This window comes from Electrona antarctica (assembly GCF_951216825.1).
Source record: "Electrona antarctica genome assembly, chromosome: 21".
Lineage (NCBI taxonomy): Eukaryota > Metazoa > Chordata > Actinopteri > Myctophiformes > Myctophidae > Electrona > Electrona antarctica.
Genome location: NC_136802.1, coordinates 36,891,395 through 36,915,773, shown reverse-complemented (window position 1 = coordinate 36,915,773; position 24,379 = coordinate 36,891,395). Strand labels below are relative to the sequence as shown.

Genomic DNA, 24,379 nt, shown 5'->3' with positions numbered 1-24,379 from the left:
CAAGAGACTCATTGTTAACAGTTCTGCTTTATGTATGTTTGACCCAGCTCTCCCTACCATAGTCTCCACGGATGCCTCCGACTACGGGCTGGGTGCTGTTCTTGCCCAAATCCACCCTGATCAAACAGAGCGCACAGTTGCTTTTGCCTCGCTCACACTCAGTCCTGCAGAGCAAAAATACTCCATAGTGGAAAAAGAGGCTCTGGCGTGTGTGTGGGCTGCAGAGAGATGGAGAACGTTCCTCTGGGGCACTCGTTTCATTTTACGCACATATCACCAGGCCCTTACTACTCTCCTCGCTACAAAGGGGCTAGGAGGCGCTGGCATGCGCATAGCGAGATGGTCGGCTCGTTTGCTGTGTTTCAACTATGACATTGCTTACCGTCCAGGAGCACAGAATGTGACAGCCGATTGCTTGTCTCGTCTCCCGTTACCCTGCTGTGAGGATGCAGAGCCTGAACCGGATCTAGTCGCCTACATAACCACTGATCTACATGCGATTTCAGCACCTGACTTTACCACTGCATGTGTTGCGTGCCCAGAGCTGTGTGCGCTCAAAACACAATTACAAAATGGATGGCCCAGCGCCAAGAACGATCTACCTTCCCAGCTGGCTCCATACTACTCCGTCAGAGATGAACTGTCAGTACATGACGAGCTTGTTTACCGAGGCCCGTATCGCCTCGTTGTACCTGTCGCACTCCGACAGTCCATCGTTGCACTGGCCCATGAAAGTCACCAGGGAATAGTATGCACTAAACCAGGGGTTCTCAACCCGTGGGTCGCGACCCCTCGGGGGGTCGCCAAATTATTTTAGGGGGTCCCCAAATTATTTTCCAAAAAAAAAAGAAAAAAAAGATGTATTTTTAAATTTTATTTTCACTTTTTTTCAAAAATAGCAGACCTACAAGCTCGTAGCGCGCCACTCGGTGGCGCGCTATGAGCTTGTAGATCTGCTATTTTTCAATAGCTAAATTATAACAATGCTTAAAACACCAAAAGGGGTTCCCGCCCAAAATGGTTTAAGGTTATTGTAGCAGTCAATTTATATTGGGGGTCGGGAGGGGGCGGGGCGGGGGTCCCGAGACATTGGCAAAGCATTTCCGGGGGTCCCCGGCCAAAAACGTTGAGAACCCCTGCACTAAACAGCGCCTACGTGATCTCTACTGGTGGCCAGGCATGGATGCCTGTGTTCAAGCTGCCATCTCTTCCTGCCTCACATGCCAGCTGACTGACAAAACTACAAAGACGCACGTCGCCCCACTGCAGCCGGTTCCGTATCCAGACGTGCCGTGGCAGAAACTGGGAATTGATATCTGTGGACCGTTCGAAACAGCGCCACTGGAATGCCGTTACGCACTGACCTTGGTTGACTATTACAGTAAGTTGCCTGAAGTCGCTTTTACACCAACCATTACTACCAATGCTGTTATTCATTTCCTGGCTACTGTGTTCGGCAAACATGGCAATTGCCTGGATTTAGTTAGTGATAACGGGGCTCAATGCACTGCTGCTGCTTTCGCCACGTTCCTTAAAGAGAGGGACATTACGCACAGCAGATCTTCTGTTTATTATCCGCGAGCAAACGGGGCCGTGGAGCGCTTTAACCGTGTGCTTAAGGACTGTATTCAGAGCGCCAATCAGGAACGGAAACGCTACGTGTTGGATTTTCTACAGAACTACAGAGCAACGCCACATGCGACAACTGGTGTTTCACCGTTCGAGCTCCTGCATGGACGCAAAATGCGCACAAAGCTAAACAGTGTGTTGGTGGAACCGACGCCGCCTCCCGCAGACGCCGTGGTGCGCACACGCGTTCTCGCCAATCAACAAAAGTCCAAGACCTACACTGATGAGAGAAGTCGGGCCAAGGAGTTGTCCTTCAAAAAGGGGGACATGGTCCGTGTCAGGAATCCACTACATGTGAAGAAAGGAGAACTGAAATTCGGAAAGCCTACAAAGATAATGAAAAAGACTGGACAGAGCACATATGTGACCGGGTCTGGCAAATAGGCCCTCATCTCCACCAGAGTAATTTTTCAGTTTTTTACAGATTATTAAAGTACAGAATGTAAGCTTTCATATGATGTATCATTCAATGAAATTGGAATATATTTGAAGGAGATATGACCATTTTTAAATGATTGTGCCGTTTTACCCAAAGCTGAGAAAATCCCCTTTGAATGTTCACAACATTTCAACACCTGGTGTGTCAATGGGAGGGACAATAGGTACTTAACTCCACCCACAATGACCACCTTAACCATCCCCATGTTTTAGCTGTCAACAGTGCAACACTAGAAACCGTAGATCAGACAGACCTGCTTTTAATTGCAAAATGTACAGTATAGTAAAACATTAGAATTTTATGTAACAATTAACCCAATATTTGTTTTAATTAATGAATTTACAATAAGTCTACACAATTAGAGAATGTTGTTATCTTGATCGTTTGCCTGTTATCTCTCCTTTTTTAAATAGGCTACTGTATTTATTTGGTATTTTGTAGTATGAAAAAAGGGAAAATAACAGTGGCAGATAAATTAGGTCTATGTAAATGTCCCAGATGAGTACAAATAAAAGAGCTATATGAATGCAATAAAAAACAAACAAAAAAAACAGTTAAACCAACAGACAACAGGACAGTTTGCTCTCAAACTCTCCCAGCACAAAGTGTGCCCTCTTGGCTCTTCTCTTAATTCCTCTGTTTCATTAGCCTGTTATTATTATTATTTGTCTGCAGACCCCCATCTGAAAATAATCTATGCCAGGGGCAAGATTTGTGTTGTTAAATGCTTGTAGATCGGCTATTTTTGCTTATTTTGTGCTTGTTTTCATATACCAGGTTGCTTATTTCTCTCGCAGAAACTGGCAACCCCGCAACGATAGCCGTTTAGCTACATTTAGCTAATATATTGATATCAATCCTGTAGCTAAAACAAGTACATTATCGCGCTATATTACATATCGATGTGAACTGCGTTATTATGACCTCAATTTTCATGGCAGGTTCTTGAGGATGGAAGAAAGTGGAATGCAATCCACCTGTCACTTTTCCCTGACAGCGCTGCTCCAGCTGACATTACCCAACCTGTCCCATCTAACAGCGCTGCACCAGCTGATCACTCACTCCCTGTACCTGGGGCCCACAGTAAGAGCACACACACAGCTAACTGATCATGCCCAGGGCAGACCTCAGAGGGTGAGAAACAAGCCATGTTGGCTCAAGGACTGTGTAACATAAGGTGGCCTTACACTAGCCGATAATCGGGCATTTGAAATCTGACAGCACCACACACTACAGGATAATCGGAGCGGGGCCGAGCAAATATCAAACATTCTTGATGTTGATCGGGCCGATCCCGATCGCGCGCGGGGGGTGCGCGATTGAGTCGGGCACCCCCCGAGCGTCAAAAATGCCCATTTATCGGCTAGTGTAAGGCCACCTTTAGAGACTGAAAACAGGGTACACTTTACATGCTATTATAGCTTTGCTATTAACATTGTCATTGTTTTTAAAAAAAAATACATGTTGATAAAGAATGTGTATTGTGTACCAGATAATAATTGATTTGTTTCATTAAGAATGTGCCAGTGATTACTAATCACTTGTTTGAAAAAAGAAAAAAGATTGCATATGTATGCTATTTGCATTTCATATTTTTGCTATTAATTTAAATGTATTCCATATTTGATATGCCATGCTGTTACATTTCCATTATGCACAGGTGTTTGTCTAGCTAGGCTGGATGTCGTTCTACTCTTAAAAAGGGGGAAGATGTGATATACTGTGTATGGTCTGAAAGTGCAATGCCCTAAGGTAGACTAGGGGGCCCTAATGTGAAAAGGTGAATGGTATTGTATTGATTATGTCATGAGGTCAAATGATAAGAAAGAGGAAGTAAAGAATAATAATAACTAGAAAAAGTGCCCTTCTGGGCACAGGTCTCCACCAGGAGGATAGGACTGTGTGAGATGTTTGGCAAAATGTTTAGGAGTAATATAAACATGTTTGCCTTTGATGGCAATTGGATGACTTGAGGCATTTTGTTCCAAAAATGTGTTTTGCAAAAATCAACCTGTTGGTGGCGCTATAACAGGCCAATGTGAAAAGGGTGGGATATATTCCTCAGCCTAGTAAGAAAATGTGTGAAAGATTTCACGTAAATTGCATGCTGCGTTCATGATTTGAGGCTTTTGTTCAAAACGGGGCAATCTTGCAAACTGTGAAAGCCAATTATAGCCAATTAGGATGGAATATGAAATATCGGACAGATCCGACTTGAGCACATGACCATAGAGATACTGTGTAACGATTTGTGAGATTTTTGGACAGAATCTGGAGGAGTAATATCAAAACATTTGTTTTACAAAAGTCGGCCTCCTGGTGGCGCTATAAAAGGCAGATGCGGAAAATGCAGGCGAAAGGTTTGTGCTTGGCCTCTAGGGAGTGTGCATGCAACGTTTCACGCAGATCGGTGCAGTTTTAGGTAAACAATGTGAAAAGCTGCCTCATGGTGGCGCTATAACAGGCCGTTCTGGAAAATGCAGGGCAGAGGTTAATCGTTGGCATCCAGGGAGTGTGTGTGCAAAGTTTGGCATCGACCGGGTTAACGGTGCCGGAGATTAGCTGGTAACGGACGGACGGAAGGACACACGGACACACGGACACACACACACACGGACGGAGTGCAAAACATACTCTCTCCCCATGCCTTCGGCCTGGTGGAGACAATAATAATAAACTTTATTTATAAAGCACTTTTTAAAACAATGTTACAAAGTGCTTTCCAATACAGGTTAAAATACAGTAGTAGAATAAAACAACAACAATAAGCAATATTAATACAAACAGGTGAACACAAAATAAAACAATCAATAATTTAAGTAAAAGCCATCGTGAACAAGTGGGTTTTTAGCTGTGATTTAAAAGAGCTCAATAGGGTGATTTGTCTTAGGGCCTCTGGTAGGGCATTCCACAGTTTAGGTGCACGGGCCGAGAAAGCCCGGTCACCCATGGTGACACGCTGGGTAGCTGGAACTACCAGGAGCGCCTTGCTTGCCGATCTAAGGCTACGTGTTGGCCTATGGGGCTCCAGCAAATCTTGTATGTAGATGGGGGCCAAGCCATTTAGTGCCTTAAAAGTGGTAATTACAATTTTAAAATCAATCCTAAAATGAACAGGCAGCCAGTGGAGGGAGGCGAGGACAGGGGTAATGTGGTCACGCCTTCTGGAATTGGTTAGTAATCTGGCTGCTGAGTTCTGGACCATTTGAAGACGGGAGATAGTTTTTTTATTGAGTCCGGAATATAGTGAGTTGCAATAATCTAGTGAACACATGGTATGAAGCTGCCTTGTCTGTGTGTACTTTATTTCATACGAGAATACAACAGTAACCTCACACCTCTAGTGGCTTATTGCTTTATTTTAAAACGTTACCACCAGCACAGTTTAGTAAAAAGTGCTGTTGTGCAATTCAAAAGTGAAATGACATCATGTAAAGTACAACCATCTGATGTGCATGGTCACAGGGAGATTCTTGGCCGTAGGCTGCAGAGGCATGTATATGGATGGGTGATGCAACAGCACGAAACCGATTCTTCTCACACATGCATCAATACACCAAAGTTCACAAAACGTTCTCATAAAAGGACCCCATATATGTTTGGCATATCCCCATCTGAAAATATTTTGTGCCAGGGAGGAAGCCCCACATGGGGCCATTTTAACTCCAGCCGTGGGCGGCAAGATCGACAAGTCGGTTTGGCCTTTGGACCACACTGGGCACTGCCAAGTCAGTGTATGAGTCTTCAAGAACCCCCCCCCCCCCCCCCCCCCCCCAATCAAAACGGACTGCATATTGTTCTTATTGCTTATTGCCGTCCTGCTTGGTCCCACCTCATCGCTACTTGCAGCTATATTTATTATTATTATGGTGCCTATTGTATTATTCTACTAATTGCAGAAAATGTGCAGAACGTAATTCTGAACAGAATACAGTTGACACACACATGTATGCAGGCAGGCAGAACCATATATAGAGAGGGGAGGGACTTTTCAGAGTGGTGTGACCGTTGTTTGTTCATTATAAATAAAAAGCCTCCTAAAATGTATAGTATACATACATACCTAGACATAAAGCATGTATTTTGTCCTGATGTGTGTTGTGGTGTCCCTCTCCGGGACAGAGGGACAGACATGGACAGAGGACAGCATGGATGGACTTGAGCTGGAACAACAACCAGGTACTATTTGACATCCATAGTCATGAGATAAGAGGCTTATTTCCACAGACACTGGACACAATATTTCAGATTATTATCTCTTCATCAATAAATAATCGGGTACCCTTTGATGGATACTATCCAGATGTATTCTGATTTATCTGGCTATAAGATTAATTGGAGTAAGTCTGAGGCTATGCCTACTCAAATACAGTGTCTCAGTTTGGTTTCAGGTGGGTTCCGATTGGAATGAAATATTTAGGGGTAAAACTCACTTCAGATTTGGACAAAATTGTCACATTAAATTATGAGCCATTGCTGACTAAGTGGGGTGCCCTGAAATTGTCCTTATGGGGTAAGGTGAATGTTATCAAAATGGTGGTTGCACCCCAGTTTAATTACATCTCAACGATGCTCCCACTAAATATCTCAGACAAGATTTTTAAAGAGTATGATAAAATTATTAGGGATTTTCTTTGGGGAAAAAAGAAACCCAGGATTAAACTGAGCAAAATGTGGATGCCCAAACATAGAGGTGGCCTCGGCCTACCAGATATGAGGACATACAATATATATTTTGAAATGGCTAAATTGTCTAAACACTGGAGTGGGTTAAATTCTGAATTAGACTGGGTAACCATAGAGAGAAGCTTGGCTTCACCATTCGCCCAATTGATGTTCTGTCACAGTCAGTTAGGAGGTTCATAAAGAGTATAAAATCTTACATTATAAACAACCATACTCATCACTCTGGAATAATCCTAAAATACGTATTGGAAAGAAAGAGATATATTGGAAAAAATGGCAAGCAGCAGGGCTTAATACTATTGGTGATCTATTTGAAAATGGAGCTTTTATAACTTTGACCTTGGAAATGATGGTACATTCTGGAAATATTTACAAATGAGACACTGTCTGGGCAGTACTCTTGATACTGTTGAAAATTCACTAGTTGAATATCTAAAATTACCACATGAAGCTCATACTGCATCTGTTTTTTACAAAATGTAAAAAGAACTGCTGGGAGGTACATGTGACAGTCTCAAATTGATTTGGCAGAATGATTTGGGGGTTGACATTGAAAATGAGCATTGGAGAAGAATTATAGCAAATGTAGGAAGTGGAATTAGAGAAGCAAGAGGGACATTTATTCAGTATAAGATTATTCATAGATATTATTTGACACCGACTAGATTACTTAAAATGGGAATCGCGGATAATAACACATGTTGGAAATGCAAAGAAGAAATTGGCACATATATGCATATGATTTGGGACTGTCGCATAGTATACCCTTTCTGGTGTAGGGTACTGGAATTCCTTGAGAAATGGGTGGGATTGACGTTGCCCAGGGATCTGCGGCTCTGTCTATTAGGGGACAGAACTGCTGTCCCTGGCATATCTAAAAATGATTTCACTATTATAAAGGTTGGACTTGTTACCGCTGCCAGAATACTGTTGCGTCATTGAAAGGTCCCCAAAACACCTGGGCTTAAAGAATGGAATGAAGAAATTATCAAAATAACATCATATGAATATATGTTGGGCAGGGTAGATGCAGAAAGCAAAATGAAAGAGACATGGGATGAGTTCTGGATGTATGTGAACATTTTTTTCCTTTTTATTTTTCTTCTTTTTTATTTTTATTTTAACTGTTATGTTTCTTGGACTGGCTATCTGTAAGGTATGTTGTAATGTTTGTAATGCTGCTTACAAAAAAAAATCGGGTAGAAACCTCATGTTCAAAGTTGGACATATGACACACTCCGTTCCGAGCATGTGCAGATCTGCTACTTTTGGTGATTTTGTGTGATCCTGTATCAAGTAGGGTGTTTATTTACAGGAAAAAAGTTGTGTCTGCACTTTGCCCTGAGACCGGGAGGTCAGGGTTGGATCCCTGGCCAGGTCATACCAAAAACTCTGCAAAATGGGACCTCCCTGCTTGGCACTCAGCATTAAAGGAGAATTCCATACTAAAAGGCTTTCTTACCTTTCTTTGTAGTTGTTACGTCCCCACCAAAGAGGTCCAGGTGTTATTTTGTGCAAAAGCTCCTTATTGGCTATTTCCCCTACCATAAGCCCTAAATGAATTGCATTGAATGGGAATTGAATGGGGCTATGGGGTGTTGTGCTAATTCGCTTATTTCCATCGCTCAAAATTATTATTTGTTTGTATATATCCTCTCTTCATAATGTAAATAATATCCCAAGCGGCACACTTTACTACTTATTTCGATGGAAAGAAGAAAATTAGCACAACACCCCATAGCCCCATTCAATTCCCATTCAATTCAATGCAATTCATTGAGGGCTTATGGTAGGGGAAATAGCCAATAAGGAGTTTTTGCACAAAAAAACACCTGGACATCTTTGGTGGGGACGTAACGACTACCAAGAAAGGTAAGAAAGGTACAAAAGCTTTCTAGCATGGAATTCTCCTTTAATATAAGGGTTGGATACAGAAACAGGTGATAGGCATTAGGCTCCTGCCTTATGGGCCTCATGGCTCAGCAAGGATTACTACACTCTACCATCATGATTTTCCACCAGTGGTTCCAGGTGGTCCCCAAATGATGGGGAGTTGGTAACCAAATGGACCCTGGAAGAGTTAAATTATTGTTAATTAGAGATCAATGTCTGCCTGTTATCTCTGCCATAGGTACTGTACCACATCAATACAGCATGGAAATATGGACAAAATCTTATCTTATCCAACGACAACACTCAAAGTTTTGGGTCTGAGAGGCTATTGTACCTTAAGAGTTGAAAACCACTGCTCTACTCTCTACAGGACAGAAAGGAGCAGCGATTACCGGATCGACCCAGGGGCCATCAGACACTTTATCCTTCCTTTCTGAGCTCCAGGTAAGCTATACTGTGGCAGCTCGGCCATGTATATCACTTCATGTTGTATACAGTAAAGCACAGTGCTATACTGCCCAGGTTTTGGTCACGAGTCCATTTTTATGGGTCACGAGTAAATATCCCCTTAGTAGATAGAAGTGAGGGGCAGTTAGTTTGGCCAAGCCAGGCTAAGGGGCACCCACTGTATTTACATCGGCCACATGACGTCTTACATCATCATGTAAATTTACTTGGCTGGAAAACATTTTATGTAAGAACAAACATTAAAGTCCATTAACTTGGCTGGCAAACATGTAAGTGCTCGAAACAAACATTAAAGTCCATTGACTTGGCTGGCTGTAAAGTGCTTCCTAAAGCGCTCATATTATGTTCATATAGACTTGATTTGATTTGATTTTTATTAAGGATCCCCATTAGCTGGTGGCAACCAGCTAGTCTTCCTGGGGTCCACATAAGAATAAACATTACAGTAGACATACAATTACACATTTGTTAAAAAGTCAGTTCAACTTACATTAGTTCAGATACAATAAAAAAACACTTCACTGTACCAAATGGAATTTTAGATGCTTTTTAAACGTTAATTTACTGTAAATGCAACAGAGGTTTTGAGGCAGGTTATTCTTAAGTGACAATGATCTATAAATAAATGATCTCTTTAGAAAATTACATTTTGGGCGAGGTAACACAAGCTGCCCATTACTGGAACCTCTAGTGTCATGATCATGCACAGTATTACTAAAAACAATCTGTGAATTTATGAAAACAGGAGTTATACTAGTAGTCCAGGACAGGACTTTTCCATGATTTTTCTCAAAACGGGTAAAATACTTATAGGTCTAGAATTCCCCTCATTAAAAGCAGCTTTGGTATCCTTAGATAAATAAAGGAATAACTTTAGCCTCCTTCCAGATCTTTGGAAATAGATAGCGTGCACACAGTTGACTTTCGACCCATAATATCATTTAAAACATTCCATAATTGTTTGCTATCATGTCTCACATCATGTAACCTTTGGATTGCTGTAAAGTGCTCCCTGCTCTAAACAAGTTCATAGACTTTGCTGGCAAACGATTTACGTCATAAGTGTTCTTAAACATTTAAAATCCAATAGACTTGGCTGCCATATGAGGTAAACATTCGCCCCTCAAAAAGATCTAAGGCTAGGCTACAAATCTAAGGCCTAGGCTATACAAGTAGGCTCTAGAGTAGACAAAAATATATCTGTCCACACGAAAGAAACGCACAGGAGTGTATCGCTGTAGCAGGTTTTAATTTGATTATATATTGACATTTATTGAGGGGGGTAGGGTTAGAGCATTATAATATTTTTGAGCGGTGCTAGCCCCTCCTATGCCCAGCTTTGTGTGTTTGTGTGAATCATAGCGATGATTTGATTGGCTGATCACCCCAGAGATGATTTGATTGGCTGAGAAAAGTAGGCCTACATATTGAGGATACAAAGTTAGGACAGAAAAGTGAAGACGGACAAGTGAAGACGCAAATTGCGATTGGCTGGAATGTGATGATGTATGCTATCAAGACAAGAGCGCCCCTCACTTCACATGGGTGTGATTTTTTTTAATTACATGTTTTTGAGGGGTCCTATAAACCAGGGGTTCTCAACCCGTGGGTCGCGACCCCTCGGGGGGTCGCCAAATTATTTTAGGGGGTCCCCAAATTATTTTCAAAAAAAAGAAAAAAAAAGATTTTTTTTTTATTTATTTTTTTACGATTTGTCAAAAATAGCAGACCTACAAGCTCATAGCGCGCCACTCGGTGGCGCGCTATGAGCTTGTAGATCTGCTATTTTTCAATAGCTAAATTATAACAATGCTTAAAACATCAAAAGGGGTTCCCGCCCAAAATGATTTAAGGTTATTGTAGCAGTCAATTTATATTGGGGGTCGGGAGGGGGCGGGGCGGGGGTCCCGAGACATTGCCAAAGCATTTCCGGGGGTCCCCGGCCAAAAACGTTGAGAACCCCTGCTATAAACAGCTATAGTGTAGATTCTGTCTGAACACAAACATTAAATGCCATTGATAATGCATGGAGAATTTACATCATGTGTCCAAATCGGCCAATAAGGGACCACCATTCTTGACGATGATGTACGATGATTAGAGCGCCCTTCACTTCACACGGGTGTGATTTTTAAATTACATTACAATAGGCAAATTGCAGTGTTAACTCTGCAGCCACTGACGACTAGATAAGACTGTATTAATATTACCCGACGTTTGCATCATAGTACGCTCTAAAAATACTGAGAAAAAAAGACTGAGGAAAAGTTTTTTTCCCCAGGCCATTAGGATTATAAATGATGACATGGACCTTGAGAGACGACAGGGATCGGGTCATCACCCACGCACTTGGGCGTGGAGAGGGGGCAGTTGAGTACACGTGCACGTGCACGTATGCACATACAACCTCCCCCCACCACCCCCCCTTCACAGGGACTTCATATGGACATGACACAAATGGACATTATTAGTAGTATTGTAGTCTAACTTAATTATTTATTATAGTCTTGCTGGTTTTAGGGATGGAAGTGTTTTAAATGGTAGAATTGATTTAGCTTTTAGTCCTTCTTGTCCTGTTTTACTGCTCACTTCTGTGGGGCTGAACTACGTACATTTCACTGCATTTTAAAGATACGTTTTTAAATATGTATGTGACAAATAAAGATTGATTGATTGAAAAATGTTTTTTATCGGTATAGCCTATATTTATATTGTATTTTATTTATTTATTGCTCTAGAACCGCTCTAGACCTGCGTGTGTGTGGACTGGGCTGCTTGAGAATTGACCCCTGTAGGTTGTAAGCCAGAGATTATGTCACTGCCTTGGGCTAAATTTGGCCAAATGTGCTGACCTCATCACTTTTGTGATGATGGCTATGGCCGTTTTTTAGCCGGAAGAGTGTTTTTCGTGCAAAACTACATGGAATGGATTCAGAAACATGAAAACCCCCCTAGTTTGACATGTCACATGCCACCTAAAGCATAATGACATTTTGAAAAGCGAGCAGTGTTGTTGAGCAGCCCGCACCTCTCAGTTCACACGGGTGTGATTTTTTTTATTGCTTGGCTCCGTCTTATCGCTGCTTGCAGCTATATTTATTACTTGCGCAAGCAGAGCGTGCAAGTCATGTTTTCAGTCAGGTGCTACGATGCGCGTGTTTGGGGCCAGCACATGTTATGATGTCATATGCTGGCCCCAAGCTGACCGTGCAGGTGTGTTTTTACAATTTACAATTTAGGGATTTAGCAGACGCTCTTAATCCAGAGCGATTTACATTAAGCAATAACAAAAGCATGGTATACATCACATATATAAAAAAAGTAGTTATCATGAATCATGCGTAAACTAAGAACGTAACAGTGGAGTATCTATGTAAACTATACATACTATACTATATAATATATTATACATGTGTACTATAAAGTGCTATGACTACATAAAGTGCAATTCTAGAGCTGTCTACGTAACAAGCTATAAGTCTGTTTAAAATACTATCTAAGTCTACATAATGTGCTATCTAAGGGGATAGGCTAGGGCAAGTGCTACGGGCCATTTTGTCATGCTACGAAGCATATGTCCCATGACGTGATGAAGATATGTACCAATGTCCCTTAGAATGCACGTGATATGATGTCATACGGAAGCTGACCGTGCAGGTATGTTTTCCGTGAATCGTGATGAAGATTATGTACCAATGCCAGGGTATAATTGGTTGACGATGGTGACGTAATGGTGATACTTTTCAGTTTCAAGTACATACGCATCAAACCACCCAGCCGATCACATTATCAGTGTTGGGCATAACGGCGTTTAAACAAACGGCGTTACCTAACGTCGTTATTTTTTTCAGTAACGGGTAATCTAATTAATTACAATTTCCATCGTTACAACGCAGTTACCGTTACTGACAATGAAATGTGCTCCGTTACTATGTCAAGCGTCTTTCTGTTACCACGGGCCGGCTGACAGTGTGTGTGTGTGTGTGTGTGTGTGTGTGTGTGTGTGTGTGTGTGTGTGTGTGTGCGCTACTACAGGCTGGGGCTGCTGCTCCTCTTGCTGCAAACATGACACGGTTAGAAAAAAAGAGAGCGGTCGTCGGTCCATGCGTGACTAATTATTTGAAATAAAACCTTTTTTCTGTCCACACACAGTCCTATATGACAGTCACATGACATAGCCTACCTTTTCACTTCACTCGAGTGACAAGTCATTTTGTTTGTGAGCGGAGCTGCACGAAACTAGCCTACATGTGTTCAGTTTGTTTTTGTTTGGTTCCATTGTGTGTATAATTCGACTGCGTTGCGCGATGGTGCGGCCGATCTACACACTCGCGACGCATTGTGAGCTTGCAGATCTGCTCTAATTCTGCAGCGCAAGCGTGCACGGCAGATGCAGAGTTTGTTTTTGTTTCGTTCCATTGTGTTCCAACGCGTCGCGCTGCGACGCATTGTGAGCTTGTAGATCTGCTCTAATTCTGCACGGCAGATGGGGGAACAGGGGGCCCCACGACGGGACGGTCGGGCGTCGCTTAACGGGAGGATGAAGTGACGCCGGTTTGGAGGAGGAGGCGACGCGTGGCCGTCGGAGGCTCCCCTCGGGGGCTGCCCGGCCCCAAACCGACCGTAGCTTATCAACTTCGACGGAACGACATGTTTTCAGAGAGAACTCTCGGGGCCTCTAGCCGTCGTGCGTAGCGCTAATAACCGCCCCTGCCTATTTTAGCTCCGACTCTGAAATGGAAAGTGTTTCTTTTTTTTCTTCCAAAAAAAACAAAAAACGCTGCCTAGCGCGAGGACCTGTGTGGCGGCACCATTCGCACCCTAAATGCGGCCCTGAATACCAGTTGTCTTGTCGGAAGTTGTAACTAAGACTTTATAGTTGACAAATGTATGTGAACATGTTGCTCTGTAAAGTTTTAAACCAAATTAAGGAAGCATTTTGACTAGCACTAGAACTGTCACTGAATGGAAAATAGGTTACTTACTTTTATTTCAACATATTGTAAATATTTATTTCAGAAAACTTTAGAAGATTTTTTTTTAAATTTTGAGGTCCGGCCTAAATGGGTTAATAACAATATTAATAGTTATTGTTATAATATTATTATTACCTATATGCTCCTACATTGTCTGAATGAAGCCAAACAAAAAAAAGGTTTACTCTTGTCGCTGTGCATGATAGTGACAATACATCCAAACTTCCCCCTTGGACAGGAGTTCCTGCTGGGTGATGCCATGCCTCAGAGAGTGGCCCGGGTCAGTGTGAACCTGGACTCTCCCCTCACTCTGGGCTCCGGTGAGACACTGGGCCTGGCACCAATCATCAACTCCTCCACTCCAATGCTAATGTCCTCCAACCTTATGGTTAGTAGGCACTTTTTGCCATTTTCTTGCTTTTCTTCATTATTTTTACTTTGTTTAACCCATTTTGACCTGACCTCGAAATTTAAAAAAAATCTTCTAAATCCTCCAGTTTTCTGAAATAATTTTGCCCAGAATGGGTTAATTTAAAAAAAAAACATATTTTTAACTGTATTTTTGAGGGGTGCTAGCCCCTCCTATATCCAGCTTTTAGTGTGTGTGCACAAACTTTGTCCTACACAAACATTAAATTCCCAATGAATAGAGCATTTTACGTCGTAGTGTCTGAGCAAATAGACACCGCCTAAACCCCTTATCCCTAAACTTCTTTGCCTTTTTTTTTACTATTTAGAAAAACATGTGAGCTTGTAGACTGGCCATTTTAACTATTCAAAAATGTTTATCAAAATAGGCAAAGAAGTTTAGGGATAAGGGGTTTAGTGGTGACGAAAATGGTCATATGATATCAGCTTGCAGCAAGTTTGTTTTTGCCCTCGATCAACCGGAATAAATAGCATAGCATTGATGATACTCAAGTAATACAATGTGTCATCTGTTCAGGTGATAGACTTAACCTGACTCCGCCAGATGGGGGCGGTATTGATTCACAACTTACACAGCCTCCATCGTTCCGGCGTTCAGAGTATGGGTTTTTATTCCGTTCAGACTATGGGTTTCATGGCTAAGTCTCCCATTGTCTTAAAGGCAGCCAATCGTGAAAAACGTGTCCACTACAGTCGTCTTTAAGGTTGTCTTTACAGCTCTGCAAGCTGATAAAAAAGACCAATAACACTAGTCATGTACAATAGTATATACAACATATACAAAAATAAACAATAACAATAAACAATATAACAATGAAGACATATGTCCTTCAGAAGGTGCAGCATGTGGATCTGGCCCTGCCTGCTGTTCTGCTGGATCTGCTCCGACACAGACTGGTGGAGGCCATGGACCAAATAACACAGGTGAAAAACGTTTAGCCTACTCCTAAATTAGTATATTTCAAATATAATGTAAATGTAAAAGATTATTAAATGTATATACTTTCAATTTGTGAGATTCATTTTAAGTATAGGCTTAATTATTCCAGGTATACTTTTGAAATGTTCCAATTTAACATAGTTTACACACAAAGTATACCGGTACTCAAGTTAGCCTATAGCATATGGCCAGACTAATATCACTGCGTAGAAATGAGTCTGGATGCGCTGAATTCAGTGATTTACCATTCAGAATCAAGCATTCAACCAAGCCGTGTAATGCAAAACAAACTAGAAAAAGTGCCCCTCGGGGCACAGGTCTCCACCAGGGCAGGTCGGGTTGTGGCCTCCTGGTGGCGCTATAACAGGCCAATGTGAAAAGGGTGGGATATATTCCTCAGCCTAGTAAGAAAATGTGTGAAAGATTTCACGTAAATTGCATGCTGCGTTCATGATTTTAGGCTTTTGTTCAAAACGGGGCAATCTTGCAAACTGTGAAAGCCAATTATAGCCAATTATGATGGAATATGAAATATTGGACAGATCCGACTTGAGCACATGACCATAGAGATACTGTGTAACGATTTGTGAGATTTTTGGACAGAATCTGGAGGAGTAATGTCCAAAAATGTGTTTTACAAAAGTCGGCCTCCTGGTGGCGCTATAAAAGGCAGATGCGGAAAATGCAGGTCAAAGGTTTGTCATTGGCCTCTAGGGAGTGTGCATGCAACGTTTCACGCAGATCGGTGCAGTTTTAGGTAAAATATGTGAAAAGCTGCCTCATGGTGGCGCTATAACAGGCCGTTCTGGAAAATGTGGGGCAGAGGTTCATCGTTGGCATCCAGGGAGTGTGTGTGCAAAGTTTGGCATCGACCGGGTTAACGGTGCCGGAGATTAGCTGGTAACAGACGGACGGAAGGACGGACACACACACGGACACACACACACACACACACGGACACACACACACACGGACGGAGTGCAAAACATACTCTCTCCCCATGCCTTCGGCCTGGTGGAGACAATAAATGACATTCTTCAAAAAGTATAATTTCTGTGTAATGTGTTTTTGTCCGGTGGGTAACACAGGTGATGAGGAAGGAGGAGGCAGGTCACATGCTCATACAGAAACTACACAGGCTCAAGGCACTAAGTGATTTTCCTATGGATGGACCAGCAACAGGTAAGCGTGCGTGCGTGCGTGCGTGCGTGCGTGCGTGCGTGCGTGCGTGCGTGCGTTTAACCCAACTCATAATTCAAACATCTTCAAGATTTTTCAAAAATGGTAAGAATGCAGATGTAGGCCTACAAGCTCGCAGCGCAGCACAAAGTGACGCACTGTGAGCTTTGTAGGCCTATAGCCTATAGTGTATAGTGTGTGTATAGTGTGTGTATGTGTATGTGTATGGGTATGTGTGTGTGTGTACGCGTGCGTGCGTGTCACGTATAGGAGAGAGCCAGTACCGTGCTTTCCTGCTGCTGAAGGCAGTGCATACGGCCATGCACTTGCACAAGGCAGAGAAAGGGCGGCGGGTGAAAAGGGCAGCAGGGCAGCAGCAGGGTGACCCTGCAGGGACTTCCACACTTTGCCGACTGCACAGCCTGGACGTGGACCTGACCTCGTTTGTCGTCTCCCCGCCTTCCTACGACATCAAGAACTGCTACGGGCTGTGCTCCTTCCCCTTGCGGAACACCATCGACACCAACGGCCATGCCGTCCTCCTGAACTCTGCCATCAGCGCTGGCAAGGACGTGGGACGGGGCTTGTGTTGTGTCCCTGTGAAATACAGTGGCAACGACGTGTTGGATTGGGAGCACGGCGATTTCGTTTTTAAATCCCTGTTAGTGGCAACCGAGTGTGGATGTCGCTAAATAATGGATGGATAGCTTGTTTCGACCCTACCGAATTAAAAATCCTTGCAGTGTGTCTCTCAGCAGAAACACATTTTAACTCATATTGTCATACGTTTGCCTCTACATTTACGGAGTAGGGACACTCTGTTAAATCAGTTTAATCCTGTTTCAATTATTTTGTAGCGCATGTGCAGTTGTGTAGACAAGTCTCACTATAGTATGATGATGACTTGTTGTGATACGAAGAACTGATACTATTGTACCTTGATAGAATATGCATGTTTCAGCTTTCTTTTCCATTTTTATTCAATTTAGTAAGAAATGTAGTTAAAGCACCTCTATGTTACACTTCCACGGCATGAATAAAATAACTAAGTACATTTACTTAAGTACACGTAATTTTGAGTTATTTGTACTTTACTATTCGAGTAATTCCACTACATCTCGGATGTACTACATTTATTTGAAAACTTTAATTACTATAGTTACTTTGTAGAGTTAGATTATAATTACAAAACATACATTAACCACTTCAGCCCTGTACAATTCGGCCATTTGAAAATAGTTTCTACAATCTACAAGCTCACAATGCATCACATCTACGACACATTGTGAGCTTGTAGATCTGCTATTTTCTAAAGATTTTATACATTTGAATACTTGAGAAAAATGAGACCTTCTGAATAATGAGTACTTTCTACTTTTGGTACTTTAAGTACATTTTTATCCCAAAAACCTTTGTACTTTTAATCAAGTACATTTTTTAATCCGGACATTAACTAGTAGTACTGTAACTGATTAGTTTGATTATTTCTACATTGCAGTATTGAGACTTTTACTTAATTAACCCATTTTGTGCGGGAACCCCTTTTGGTGTTTTAAACATTGTTATAATTTAGCTATTGAAAAATAGCAGATCTACAAGCTCAGCTTGTAGTTCTGCTATTTTTGAAAAATCGTAAAAATGTGGCGCAAATCTTTGAATATATATTCTTTCAAAGTGAATGTTTTTAACTCGGGTCTAAATGGGTTACGTAAAGCATGTGAGTAATTTTTCCACCACTGATGATTCCACACACAGTAAAATATCATTGAGAGCCTAACGCTGTTGTGCAGACTTTTCTTATTTGATGGTAACTCAGAGAGGCAATTTATTGGATCGTAAACAATACTGTATGAGCTCAGCAAGGTTATAATAGTTTTTGACTTTTCTAATTCGGTTAGTTTTAATTACTTTTTAAGAGTTGGTTTGCTAGTTTTTACTCGTTTTTATTTAACGCTTAGTTTTGGTGTTAGTTTATTTCATACTTTGGCTTATTTGCCAGGTGCAGGATTCAAAAGTCAGAGTAAGTAGGCCTATTAATTATGGAATAACTCAACAAAGGATACCATTAAAGAAATATATTCAGTTACCGTTGGTAAGTCCTAGTGGACACCATACTGACTTGGATAAAGTGAGTGAAGGGCCACACATTGGACTATTGAATACTATTCATACTAAAACTGCATGAATTTGATAAGACACGGCAGACTACTTTATAAACAGCGTCAACTATTTAATTACATTTACTAAAAACATAGAGCTGATCTACAAGCTCAAGTTGTTGTGAGCTTGTAGATCTGCTATATTTGGTGAAGAGACTTGGGGCTATAGGCTATCTTGCCACCCCTTATATTACTCCTTATCCATAAACATGCACTATGGTTACATTTGTACACTCAGGACAGTTATCGGGGTCTGTGGCCTCTAATGCATACCAAACCTGGGTCCTTTAAATATTGGTTCCCAACCTTGTCATACTGACGTACCACCTCAGAAAATATTTGGCTCTCCAAGTAACACCATAATAACTGCCTTTTGTTGTTCCATTCCTAAGCCAATGATGCTGCTGCTCTGACAAAACTCTGTTTCACTAATCAGCACAACTGATGATATTTCTAATGTGATTAACCCGTTCTCCAATCTTCTATTAACGGCTAGGTGTGCTGTCCGTGCTCATTTCAGCACGGCTGGATAGCCTATTTCAACCAATTGCTTGGTCAGAAGAACTACAACTACACTTTTTTGGGCGCCTCCTCTTTGTACCACCAGAGGGGGCTCAAGTACCACCAGTGGCTGCTTTAAATGAACAGAAGCTAGACCATCCAACTTTCTTGTATGTTCTTGCGGTGGCGAAAATGCATATAACACTATGGTATTGATAAATTTAATGAAGCCTATTAGTAGTAGCTGATACTTAACACTCTAATTACCACCTGTTCTTCACTGACAAACTCATTAGAGACTGCCGACTCATGTAAACCTATTTCAAACTGTGTGAGTCAACTATAGAATAGAGTCCATGTAAGGAATGACCATCTCTTGTTACTTTCTGTACTCCTGACAGTATAAAAGATGCGTGGGACATGTGTGTAGGGGGGTGCTGGGGGGAGCTCTGGAGGGAGACACTAGTCTCTCTCCGGTGTGATGACATATACAATAAAGGAATGGAGTTTGAATCCTGACAGTTGAGTCCTGCATCTTCTTAATTTGTTTACTTACTTATAGTAACATTGAACTTTCTTTGGCTTCTGCCACTTGAATTTGATTGATTGAATGACAATCAAAAAGGGCCTGTCAGCTCAAACCCACAGTGCAATATTTTTATTTCAAGAGTGTTGCTGTGCACAAACGTCGGTAGCATTACAAATTAAATGCAAAAAAAACCGCTACCTATTCCATTTTATTTCCCATCCTAATTGCATTTGTCTTATATGTACCGCCAGCTCTGCTAATCCTAAATGCCCCCTCAGGTACATATTTGAACTATTTTCAGCAATGGTATAATAGTTCTTTCGGTGGGTAGATCTTGTTGAGCTGGTCATTTTGAAAGTAGCTCTCAAGTAAGTGTGATCACCCCTGATGTAGGCTAATAAAGGTGGTATCAGTCGTTCAGTGGGGGATCCCCTGGAACACCCTGGGCCTCAACAACCCCTGTAGTGTACAGTATGGGCTGCCTATCACAAGTGGCATTATGTGAGGGTCAAATGTATTCTCCTTGGCAGGCCTTTGAAAACATATTATATGGCGCCATCTTCTGGCAGAACCGAGAACAAGGGAATGCCTTGCATACAAAATGGCACAACACCCGGCTGTTAATTGTCCATTTGCACATAGATATTAAAAAAATAGATGCCTCATTGGCCGCTGCAGTTCGTTGGAGCCACGCTACGTCACGCTGTCACTCAAGTGACTACTGGCCAATCACAGCGCATCTTTTCCGGGCGCATCAGACCCGAACATGCGCTCTGTGACGCACGCTCATGCTTCCTCGGTGCTTCGCAGGGAATCTCGGGAAAATCTTGCCCTCCCTTGAGCACATACGCTCCAGAGCCAGAAGGGGCGGGGCGTCTACCTTTATATGTCTATATACCTTTATATGGCCATCTTGCCATCAGAGTTTGGAAGCACTCGTTTTCAGTAAAGCATACGGCCAGGACTGGACTGAGAGAAAAGATTTTGTGTGATTTGGCCCAGGCCCCAGACTGGCCCACCACAACCAGCGTGCAGATAGGCGTAAACCAAATCAGGCCGGGAGATGAATACATCAGCCAGGCCCACCCACACGTGCGTAGCAGCGCACACTTTTTTATTTATTAATTATTGTGATTCAATTCATATTTTTGCGCCCCTGTGAATGTAATGTTGATCATTATTACTAATAATAGGCCTAATGATCAAATGAAACAGACAAAGCTGGTCACCAAAACAACAAGCATATAGATGGCTGCAACGGTACCAGTATAGCACAACTACACTGACATACTGACTGTATGAATCAAAAGGTTCATATGACCAGTGAATGGAAGAAACTATTATTATTGCTCCCATTTGCTTCAAATTGCTGTAATATAGGCATAGAGTGCATAGAAAATGTATCATTCATTACCATTGGCACAGCATCAGATTATTTGAATCAATGAATTATCCAGAGTTGAGCAATGCACAGTACTGTGTATGTGTGCACTGCACTGTAGCCTAGCAGCCTCTTAACTGTAACAATAATGCCATATTAAAATAGTAGCAGCACATCATTAATATATTTTATTTGGCCATCTCTGGGCCTCTAGAGATGGTCCCTATATTCCAAGGTTGGATTATACACAGTAGGCTATTTGTTGACTAGTGGGAGACAAACAGTACAGTAGCCTACCACAACAAAACACACTGCAGCAGATAGCAAAATAAATCTACAATGTTGAATAGGCCTAAATCTTTTTTTGACAACCAACTATGCCAAGATTGAAATTGTTGAAAATGTTGTAGCTACAGTAGGCCTATAAGAAAATAAATTAATGTAATCTGGTGTTCATGTAAAGGTCTAGCCATGGTTCACATGATGGCGCAACTGCCTCCTGTTTTACGCGATCGTAGCCCTGAAACATGACTGCCATGATAATCATCATGATGATTATCATGGCAGTCATGTTTCAGGGCTAACGCGATCGCTACATTTACAGTCCAAACGTGTATATAAACATTCCGATTTCAAATATAAAGTACTCGCCACATGTACCACGGGTGTTAGAAATGTGCTGCTACAGCGATTAACATCGCTGCATCCCGCGTTGTTTAATAAAAAGCATTTTTATCCGAGCTGTTTTTTTGCCATTGGCTTTCAACTACGCGCCCCTATCGGTCGGGAGGAGTGTGCCACTCGGTCGGTGTGTGTTATTTCTAAGGCTCTGGGCACGCTGACCGCACTCACTGCCAATACAGACTAATAGGCGAGTGCGCTCCCGGTGTGCAACTTTGTATTTCCCAAACGAACCCCGTTTGAGAAAAGTAGCCGGGGCGCTCGGATAAAAATGCTTTTTATTAAACAACGCGGGATGCAGCAATGCTAATCGCTGTACCAGCAACTTTCTAACACCCGTGGGACAAATTGGGAGTACTTTATATTTGAAAACGGAATGTTTATATACACGTTTGGACTTTAAATGTAGCGATCGCGTAAAACAGGCTGCAGTTGCGTCAATCATGACAGTCATGTTTCAAGGCTAGTAAAGGTCTAACTGTACAACATGGAACAAAGTGTAATTATAATTTATAGCCTAGCAATACTAAAACTATCAATAAGTTATGTATCTGGCATCTCATGCTCCCAATCCAGTATGTTGAAGAACCAACTTCAAACCAGTGTGTTTCATAAACTTACTTGGCTACATTTTCCCCTTTCCTCCTCCGCCTTTCTTTTTTCCCCCCTCTCTCGTTCTTCCTCTTTTTCTTTGTGGGAATTGGGTTGGTGTTGGGATATGGATCCATATTTAACGTTAGTTTAGTTTTACTTTGTGTTTTGTCGAAATTAATCAATCCATAGCCTTCTTTCCTCGTCCACACGTTGTGTTGTGTTGTGGTGCGCTGGTGAATGGGCGGGCCGCGGGCCAGAACAGTACAAACTTGTGCCAAATCAACCAATCACGCGTATTGATTTCTCCGGAAAAAAACGTTGATTGACCCTCATTTTGACCAATCCCCAGCAGAAAAGGCACGTTGCTTTACTTGCAAGGAAAGAAAGTAATCACTTGCAAGGAAAGAAAGTAGCTCATAACTGTTGTCTACAGTGGATTTCATGAAACAAACATTTTGAGGATAGAAAGACGATAATTCAAGCTTTTCGTACAGTTGCAATGTTGGTGAGTTTGACGTTGTGTAAATACAATCAGTCTCAGATAGGACTTTTCTGTTTGTTTGGATGAATGGGCTGTCAATGGGAAGTTGTATACCTTGTTAGCACCCTGCCATTAACTTATATGATTAATGGCCGCGGTATGCATGGTCCATGGGACTGCGACACATCAGAGGCAATCTGAGAACCCATTGTCAAAAAAGAAAGGGAAAACAGCACTCTTTTCCTTAATTGAATTTAACAGTCCGTCTCGAGTAATCTCTCAAGAACAGATTCTGTGCTACGCTACCAAATCAGTCAGCAAGGCCATTCAATGTCTATAGGAATGAAAACACGGCACACCACAGGAAGTGGAGGGCTGAGGCCGGGCCAACATCCTGGGGAGAGATGTTTTGCACCCCGTCCGTCCGTCCGTCCGTCCGTCCGTGTGTGTGTGTGTGTGTGCGCCCATCCGTCCGTCCTTCTGTGTACAGCTAATCTCCGGCACTGCTAACCCGGTCGATGCCACATTTTGCACACACACTCCCTGGATGCCAACGATGAACCTCTGTCCCACATTTTCCAGAACGGCCTGTTATAGCGCCACCAGGAGGCCGACTTTGGTAAAACAGTACACAGTATCTCTATAGTCATGTGTTCAAGACGGAACTGTATTTCATATTCCATCCTAATTGGCTACCATTGGCTTTCAACGTTTGCAGGATTGGCCCGTTTTGCACACACGTAAAACGCAGTGTGCAATTTACGTGAAATCTTTCACAGACTTTCCTACTAGGCTGAGGAATATATCCCACCCTTTTCACATTGGCCTGTTATAGTGCCACCAACAGGTGGATTTTTGCAAAACACATTTTTGGAACAAAAGACCTCTCAAATCATCCAATTGCCATCCAAGGCGTAAGAAGAAATGGCATCGTATGTAGATTGCCTACTTTTCACATTGGCCTATTATAGCGCCACCAGGAGGGAGGCCACAACCGGGGCACTTTTTCTAGTTTGATTTTTTTTATCATTACCTAAAAAATAACTGTTTTGGACATAAGGTTTCAGACCGACAGCGACTATTATGCATATATATCACTGTAATATTTGGAGTGCATTGAAAGCAAAAATCCCACCCGTGTGAAGTGAGGGGCGCTAATATATTAGTTTTTCACGAAAACACACAAAACTGAAAACCTCACACAAAATGCTAAACGCTGACACTCCTTGATGACTCTTTGCCATCAAATCTCTTAACTGTTCCCAAAATGGAACTTGTGCTTTCATTTGGTACACACAACTAAGCATTTGCTGCACACTATACCAAGCATTTACAGCACAATGAAGTGAAAAATTGAAAACACAATCATAGAAATGGAACACACATGAATGACTGTCTCTGGAGAATGAGCCAT

General features: G+C 42.0%; 1 protein-coding gene across 1 annotated transcript in view; it reads right to left on the bottom strand.

Annotated features, from left to right (window-relative positions):
- The window catches only part of LOC306914363 (palmitoyltransferase ZDHHC3-like), a gene marked incomplete at its 5' end in the record, with an annotated part of 35,639 nt that extends 18,529 nt beyond the window's left edge, over positions 1-17,110 (bottom strand). The window contains one exon of the mRNA XM_079491358.1: positions 16,924-17,110. Coding sequence (XP_079347484.1) covers positions 16,924-17,110 — 187 coding nt within the window. The remainder of the gene's footprint in view (positions 1-16,923) is intronic.
- Between the last annotated feature and the right edge of the window lie 7,269 nt (positions 17,111-24,379).